This window comes from Ochlerotatus camptorhynchus, unplaced genomic scaffold (genome assembly GCF_037179485.1).
Source record: "Ochlerotatus camptorhynchus isolate MF236.1 unplaced genomic scaffold, CSIRO-AGI_Acam_v1.1 ptg000084l, whole genome shotgun sequence".
NCBI lineage: Eukaryota > Metazoa > Arthropoda > Insecta > Diptera > Culicidae > Ochlerotatus > Ochlerotatus camptorhynchus.
The window spans coordinates 1764428-1773646 of NW_027040574.1; the positions used below are offsets into that span (position 1 = coordinate 1764428).

Sequence of the window (9219 nt, forward strand, 5' to 3'; positions counted from 1 at the left end):
TAGACTTAAATGGAAATGACATTGTCAAAGTCGTGTGGTGTGTGCCGATGTTTTGACATGCTGGCAGATGTCACAGCAACGCCACATCAGTGGGCGCCAAGTGTTGTGGCTCTGTGGGCAAAGCTTCATAACATTTTGAGACCCTTCAGCCCATTTTGTTCGCCGATATCAATAATTCTGAAAACAAAAAACAAGTTGAAATCATTGGCGTAACTAAGCAATATCCTAGGGGGAACCCGTAGATAATCGGTTTTAAATCAGGTGTTTATTCAAATGCTGCTTCTGAGTTTTTAAGCTAAAAAACATCTGCGGTTGCAACAGATTTTTATTTTATTAAAAAAAATAATCGAAGTCAAAGGCCAAATTTCAAATGAATCGTCTTCATGACCGTTATTTTTAACATTAATGTTAGTAGAGTAGTGTAGATAATATCCAGTCTTCTTATATGTAGTTGATTATTTTAACGCAAGATAATCGATATTTTTAATATGAATTAGTCAAACGCTTGTCCATAAGTGAATACTCAAGCTATTGGTAGCAGCTCGGTAACGGAAGATTACAGTTTTGAATTCATGTTGTAATGCTCATGGTACTGACTGTAGACGAACGAGGCCAAACGGTACCCATCATAGATAGCCCAAGCTGTGAACAGTCCGGGAACGATGCCCGCTGTGATATACTGACTGGTACGGACACCGGTCAGTACGGCAGTAGCCCTCAATGAAGCAGGCAGATGCAACCAGCTGTGGATGCCGATGAAGTGGCGAATACATGTGGCCCGTAGAACCTGTCTGGTGACACAACTACCCATAACCGTGCCCCAGAGCTGAATAGCGACGGCAGATCCAATCAGTACTCCGGGGAAGCGCACTACCAGACCTGGTACTGGGCTGTCGGCGATTTTCCGGTAAGCTTGTTTCCCAACGTTGGCAGTCACGGCTGCAGCTTTGTAACTGGCTCCAGCAATGACACCAAACGTCCATCCCGTCCATTGGACGGCTCCCTTTGCCAGTTTGGTCATCTGTTGCATGCGGCTTGACTCCGAAGCGTTGTTATCCCGGTTCATCTCAGCTGCAAAACGAACACGTAGGAAATTTCCAGCATCCAGCGGAGTGATTTGCTGATTCAGCAGAGTACTCGGGAAGAATTTTACTTGATGCAAGCAATCTGTAAAAGTTCGTCCATATAAACAACATTCCTGGAAAAAATAATCAACAATGTAAACACTTACCGGTGGTCATGATTTCCTGTGCCCGCATCGAGTGATTGAGGATCATTCTGCGGCCATTATTTTCCAATACGAACTGTTCCATTATGCTGCCAATAATTTTCGCGATTGATTGTACCAAACACGTCCGAATAGGTCCGTTACATCGACGTTTTTGTTTTGTTTTGTTCTAGATTTTGTTAGGCTCGCACTATTAGATTGCTGACGTTTATCGTACGCACACTACGTCACGTATACGTATACGCAAAATGTTTTCATCGGGAAAAAAAAAACTTCATAGCGGAAAATTTTCCTGATGAAAACAAATCACTGTCACAATCACACTATAGCAATCTCTACACGGCGAATGAGAACGACCTAATTTTTTAGTTTAGTTCACTCATAATCACAAAAAAGTGCAGGAACTCAGCGATGAGTAAACTTGTCTCATGGTTTCCTGTGGAAAACCTAAAAAATCTGCCAGAAAATGAGGAAATTGACGAAAATTTTATTCAGTCTCGGAGTACTACCAATAGACTGAGTGTGTCAGTCGACACCAAACTGATTTAAACAAAATAAAGGAGTTCTTTTAGTTCCTTAATCAACCTCTCACCGTGAACTTTTCTAGTGTACTGATTTATTTCTTAAAAAATATAGGTTTATATAGATTTTCTTAAAGCTAAACAATACAAATTTTCTACCTACACAGCAAAAAAAGTTGTTGAATATTACATCGAAACTGATGCAACCAGGTCAATCCATCGGTTGTGTAATATCACATTGTACGATGTACATAGATTTTGCGAACAAAATTACATCCATTGATGTAATATTGTATCTACTTTTTGCTATTACATCATTATTTCATACATCAGCTTGAATTACGTTGATCGATATTACATTTTTTTTTGCTGTGTACTATTATCTTACGGCGTCCTCATCGGGAACAACGGCTGGGTTTTATTATCTCGTCTATGCTTATTCTCTATTCGAGCTACCCGCTCATGGTGTATTTTGAAAAATAACAAAGGCCGATTTATTTCACATGTTTCTGTTGCCTGATTTTATTTCCCTGTCTGCCACCAATGAGGTACAGAGAGAGGTGGCGCAGATCGTGAAATAGGGTTGTATTAGTAAACCAAAAAATCAACGTAAACGCAAGTAGTGACGTCACTACTTGCGTGTACTTGCGTGTATCGTACAGTGGTTGTGTGAGTGATTGCTTCACCTCGGTAATCCAGCTCATTGGTCTGCCACGTCATTCGAAAAGTCTAGACATAATAAACACAGGATTTTCCAGACTGGACGATCTACATGTGGTCTGTCAGCGACACTGAGTGAATCCAATCTTTACTTTTCTCAAATTCGGGATTTTTTCCCTGGAAAATCCTGGAAAAACCTGGGAAAACATGAGGCAAATTTACTCATCGCTGAGCTCCTGCACTTTATTTCTTATTTCTGAGATAACTAATCTCAAATTTGGGTCGTTTTCATTCGTCGTGATATCACCTTGAAAGATATCGGCGCCGGTGGTTAGCGTGATTACCTCTAACCCCAGCAGGCCTGGGTCCAATCTCAGTCGGCGCCACCGGCATAACATCTCTGATCATGCCTTCCTTCGGGAAGTAAAGCCATTGGGCCCGGTTGAGTTGATGGGTCGATTGGTAGGGTCTAGGTGTGGGAGCTGCCTCCCTGGCGTCGGTAGCATTCAGCCCAGTGGCAGGCGCGTAGGCAACATGTTATACAGTGACAGCGGGCCCAGCACAGCAAAATAAATGATTTGAGCCCGGGACATGCTGCCTACTGTCAAACGCTGCTGTTGGTATAGGCCTTGTCACTGCCCTAATAAAAATTGTATGGTCAATTTGCTTAACGACGTGTTCTGGGTATCATCCAAACAATTTGTGGAATAGTTCAATGATTTGGGTTATCGTTCGTTTATGGTTATTTTTTATTAGGGTGGCCTGGTAGCATTGGAGCTCAGTACACTGAACCAATTTGACATATTCCTGTTATGTGGAAGTCTAATAATTTTGCGCTATAAGATAATCCATTGAAAATGATATGATTGAAAATGTGGCAGGTAAATTCTATATGAATATCTGAAACATTGACAATGCTGATAATTTGAAAACTTTTATATGATCGCCATATGATAAATGAAAATCGGTCAAATTATAATAATTAACTGAAATGGATTTGAAACCCATAAGCATAAGCTTTACTTTTCACCACAATATAATATATGTGTCATAAATCAATCGAAGTAAAGTTTATGTGAAAATCACATGAAATTTACTTATTCTTTTGACACATATATTTAATCGATTTCTAGAAATAAATCGAAAAATAAACACCAGGCAGTGGGAGCTTTCACAGTTGTGTTTTTTTTTTATTGTAGTTGATTTGGGATTCGATCCAGAACTGTTGAGCTGTGATGCTTTTCGTGTCTGCGCTCGATTCCATTGGGCCACGGCTGACTTCAATATTGAGCTCGTTCAATTAGCATGAAGTAATAACAGCTCTCCCAACATGGAATATAGAGCAACGTTATGCTCGTTTTGCTAGAGTGACGAAAAATAGCACTGACCAATATATGCTCCGTTTCAGTGGCGTCGTGTATTCAAATCATAATTAATGCTCCTGTGTGCAATAAAACAACGACTACATTATATGAGTTCATGGAACTGGTTCATGAAGTTCGAGTACTAGTGCTGGAATCTGAATTAGCCGTGTAGAAGGCTTACAATTAGAATCTTAGCAAATAAATATTGCAGTAGAATCATTTTTTTTTTCAATCTCAAAACATATCTTATGAAACAATAACAAAAAATGATCATATCATTGTTGTTAGCAATATTTAGTTCGACTAATCTAATCGACTAATGAGTGTACGATAACATAGTTGAAAATTGTTTCAATAATTTATAAAGAACAATTATGTAAGATGTATTTTATTGGGAGCGATGTTCATCCCAGAAAAACATACCAAAACAAATGTTTGCTGTTGGATTTCTTAAAAGGCAAATCTATATGACTATTTAATGATTGGGATAGATCTTTTTACAATATTCAAACCTCAAAAATCAAAGGAAGCTATTCCAATGAGATATACATGTTTTCCTATACTGCAAAGTTATATGACAGTCCAATAGTTGCTACATGTCTGTTTACACGCGACATATCAACAAACGTCAAAAATCGTTAAAAGCAACTCCAATAAAATATACATGATTATCTTATATCATATATCTTTTAGTGAGCAATATTCATCATGAAAACAGGTACATTTTACTCGATTTGCTCATAGTGCAAACTTATATGTTTTTCCATTAGTTTCTAGATGCCTGTTCCCACCCATGACATAGCAACAGTTTTTCACCATGAAATATATCAGACAATATTCATATATATACATCTTACCTATCGCTAACCACGTTCGAAGCAAAGTATTATCAAGTACTAAGTATGTGAAATTACGATAGAAATCATTCCATATCGCAGTCATAGTTTTTAAGTGATAATCCATTGGAATCTATCAATCATCACATAGAATGAATAAATCTCCTGACATTGCTATGTTATAAGATGGATCCAATAAACGGTACATGTCGATTTGTTTCAGTGTACGGAAAACAAATCTCGCGTCACTTTTCAATAGGTCCTATCTACATTGATCGATTCTCTTCATCGACACTCTCTTTCGTAAATAACTTGGCTTCACAAATGTTTCCTGCCGTCTTCGTCGAATTAGATGCTAGATTGTTACTTCTTCCATCGAAAATATCCGGCCTTGGCGATTCAAAGTTGATCAAGGTTGATCAAAATAATTTGTACCCCTGCTTCCAGTTTGATTACAAGAGCATTTTGTGTGATCGTTGGTTCTGAATAGAGACAAACAGGCAGATGAATTCTATCCCTACTCTTTACTGTAATAAGCTTGGTGGCCCTGAAAAGAGCCGTTTTGTTGCCAAAGTTGGTGATGATTTAACCTTCGACACCAAACAGAGTGCGTCTCTGTCACTTCAAAACGTAGATGAAATCCATGGCCGCTTACGCTTGGGGTGTTCATGTTCCATTCTCGGTTTTCACAAAGTGTACCCCCTTATAGAAATCAAAGACGTAGACAGACGGAGCGGCTCGAAAACTTTGGTGACTAACCTGCTATTGCTATTTTTCAGTGTACCACATGGCAACACCACTACTACTGGATTGTACCACATGGCAACACTACTATTGGATTGAACTAGCATTTTCACCAAATGTACTAGAATATTTTGATTCTATCTCTTTCACTCTACTCAAAACTGAAATGCATAAAAAATTGACAAAATGATACACTCTTTGCACACTGTCAAAGAATCATTGTATACGAAATCAACTTTGTGCAAAACCAAAACAAAAATACAATCCCATCTGGTGGATGATGGCACAAGCTTCTAAGAAAATTCTATTACAGCGAACCACATAATTTTAATTAATTTCTTCGCCAGTTAGTCGTCTGTCACTTCGTTTGTGGTTATAACATGTTATAACGGTTGTCAAATAATTGCAACACAGAAACCACCATCAAGATAGCGCTATAACATGTTTTAACCAAGGCGTACTATAAGATGATTTCTAAATACCTAACTCTTTCACATTTTTTTACATTTTGAATTCCTAGTGCAATTAAAATATTTGAAGTTGTTCTTTTCCTGCTAAATGATATTAAGTTGCATTTTTTACATTCAATTCTAGTAGACTTTTTTGCACCATATGTAGAATATGTGTATTTTATTCAGGAATATATTGATGTCTTCTTCATTTCTTAATTCCAAAAAGAGCTTCATGTCGTCGGCATAAATAAGCAATTTAAGTTTTTTGAGAATGAAAGAAATGTCGTTGAATTTAATTAATTGTTTGCGGTTAGTTGAATACGATTCATGCCATTTATTTAGCGCCCCGCGGTGGAGATGCCCTTAGAAGGAGAAAAGAAGACAAACTATTCAAACGTAGGTAAAAATAAACTGACCGTTGGGGACTTTTTTACTAACGTGTGGGTAGAGAGAATGTTTTGAGCCAAATGAACTGTCGAAATCTGAGCCAATCGAACATTCCCATTAGATTTTTTCCGGGGATTTCTTATTCTTACTAGAATAAATTTGAGAGTATTGCAATCGAACATAAATTCAATCACCTTTATGCTTCATGTGCTTCTCAAATTCAACTAGTTTTTTGAATCAAAACAATATTCTAACTCTATTGATTCATTGATCCTAGTTGGTTAATAAATGGCACCAATAAATGGGCAAAATATTGCGATGTAATCAATTATTATTTTGCACGTAAAACGAATCAAAAATAAAAGTCATGTGAAATGCTAGCTTCTAGCAAGGGTTGCAAGATAATTTAGGTATACAAATCTCGCCTAACTTTTCAAAAGGTCCTATCTAACATTTCACTCTTTTCGAGAAAAACGAGGTTGAAGATTGACAAAATCTGTTTTGATACTATTTTAAACCAAATCAACTTTTGACATTTTTAAGACCTTTAATAGAAAAATGCGATAGTAAACTTTAAATTGAAATTATAATCTACCCGTTTCATACATTTTTTTCTATGAAAACCTGAAAAATGTTACATAGGACATTTTGCTCTTGTCAGGTGTACATTGGACATGTTATATAGGACGTTTTGTTATAATCACAGTTACAAAGGTCATTTATGTTTTCAACATTATTTGTTTGTTTTAAGCATTATGAGTTCTGGCTATTTATAAATATATAAATTATAAAATTATAAATTTAAGCTATACGAGTTAAACGAACAATATGAGTATTGGACAATGCATCAACTTTTTTTTAACGGTATATCGCAACACTGCCCACCGATTGTTTTGGTCGATCGTTGGTGGTCGCGTGAGCTGCTTTTTATTTGATAACAGTGTTATTTTAGGGGCTGTTCATTAACTACGTAGACAGCTTTTCGGTATTCTTGACACCCCCCTCCCCTCCCCATGCGTAGGCAATTGCCCATATAAAAATTTAAAAATTTGTATGGGCCGTGGATAATTGACAACCCCCCCCCCCCCCCCCACGCGGAAATAGGGGAAAAATGCTTGACGTGAAATTTCCGATGTGCGCAATAACATTGTTTTGGTTTGTTTGAACATTTTAGACGTTTTACTCGTTTAAACACCAAGGACCGAAGTACAGATCTGCATTGTTTTGGTTTTTCTGATACTTCAGACGTTTGTCTTGATGAACATAGTCAAACGTCTTATGTAACAGTGAAACATCGTTAATGCAAATTTGGACTTCAGACGTTTTGTTAATTTAGAATTTTCTCAATTCAATTGACATTAATCTGAATGTGTGTGTGTGCATAATGCTCTTAGGTACAAATGTTACAATGTGCATTTATAAACTCGATTTGTTTACATTTGTTACTTAGGACCTTTTGAAAAGTTAGGCGAGAAATCTCTGCTGCCGAATTGTATTTTGTTTTCTCCGCCCATCTGCGAGTATTTCTAATGTGACAGTGAGCCAATGACATACACGGAGAAAAAATACTACCCAAAATTTGAGTTCTTTTTACTTAATATTGACTTCAGCCTCTCACTTGCACTCGTTATTGTTGTCAAAAAAGGAACAAGAGATTCGACCCAACGATATAGTTCAGCCCAATAAGCTACTTCTGAGTAAAATGCATATTCTCAAATTTACGTGAATTAAACTTAATTTTGGGTAGAATATACTTAAGAGTAGGTTATTTTTTTTGCTGGTGTCAAATGGAAACTACTATATGCGATTTACTCAAATTTGGGTTATTGGGCTGAACCCCGGAATTGAGGGAAAAGTACTTAATTTTGGGTAGTTTTTCATCTCCGTGTATATACATACAGGAGTAGCACATGATAGTGTTTGTTTGTGTTTGAGAGCAATACTACGAAACATTTTCGTAGAAGAAAAGTGGTGACGACACAACAACCAACTCTCCGAACAAAAATCGTGATTGTGACGTCGCAACTTTATTGTCTCCGCTGCCTGAAGCTTCGGGTACACGGGACCACACTACCACCCATAAAGTTTGCCCCGCTTACTAATACATTCGTTAGAGGTACTGCATCACCTATAGGTACATAAAGCACATAGTCACTGAGCCGATGACAGACTGTCTGATCAATCTGTCATTATTAACATAAACACGCGTGTTCGTGAATTGGTTCCACCATTTTATTCCTCATTTTTTTTTTCGTGTTTGGTGGCCAAGATCATCCGGATTCAATACCAGCTTCCCCGCCCGCATAAACGCGAACCATAAATTGACCTTACCGAAAATGGTTAAAAATTGTTTATAATCCCTGCTAAACTTTAACTGAAATGGTTATGGAACTTTACATGAACGTTTAATGATAAAGTTTCAACCTTATGTATTATGGTTTTTTGGAACTGGACCTTACAAATAATGGGTTGTTAAGAACCATTACCATTCCAAATTCTTGTTTTCTCCATACATTTTCGGAAAGAGAACTATATTAGAACCTTTTAACTTATGGTTTGAGAACTTTAATGGTAATGGTTATGGTAGTCAGTAAGGTCCACGAATGGTTTTGTAACATCGATCAACTTTATGTGGACTATATCGCGAATTGGTTGCCTGTAATTTACTGATTACCAATTCACTATATATTCCACGTAAAGTTGAGCGATAATACAAAACCATTAAAGGACCTTACTGACTACCATAACCATTACCATTAATGTTCTCAAATCATAAGTAAAAACGTTCTTATATAGTTCTCTTTCTGAAAATGTATGGAGAAAACAAGAATTTGGAATGGTAATGGTTCTTAACAACCCATTATTTGTAAGGTCCAGTTCCAAAAAACCATAATACATAAGGTTGAAACTTTATCATTAAACGTTCATGTAAAGTTCCATAACCATTTCAGTTAAAGTTTAGCAGGGATTATAAACAATTTTTAACCATTTTAGGTAAGGTCAATTTATGGTTCGCGTTTATGCGGG

The 9219-nt window shown here is 37.0% G+C and overlaps 1 protein-coding gene across 1 annotated transcript; it reads right to left on the bottom strand.

Moving 5' to 3' along the window:
* Positions 1-273: 273 nt before the first annotated feature.
* Positions 274-1358, bottom strand: LOC135698245 (uncharacterized). The gene is made up of 2 exons (XM_065218137.1): positions 1232-1358; positions 274-1167 (listed from the first exon to the last, which is right to left on the bottom strand). The coding sequence occupies exons 1-2, from the start codon at positions 1311-1313 to the stop codon at positions 557-559; spliced, it is 693 nt and encodes a 230-aa protein (XP_065074209.1). The 5' UTR covers positions 1314-1358; the 3' UTR covers positions 274-556.
* Between the last annotated feature and the right edge of the window lie 7861 nt (positions 1359-9219).

Coding starts and splice junctions, on each gene's coding strand:
- LOC135698245 (XM_065218137.1), bottom strand. CDS start 1,313: ATGGAACAGTTCGTATTGGAAAATAATGGCCGCAGAATGATCCTCAAT. Junction 1,168..1,231: donor ACAGGAAATCATGACCACCG/GTAAGTGTTTAC, acceptor GAACTTTTACAG/ATTGCTTGCATCAAGTAAAA.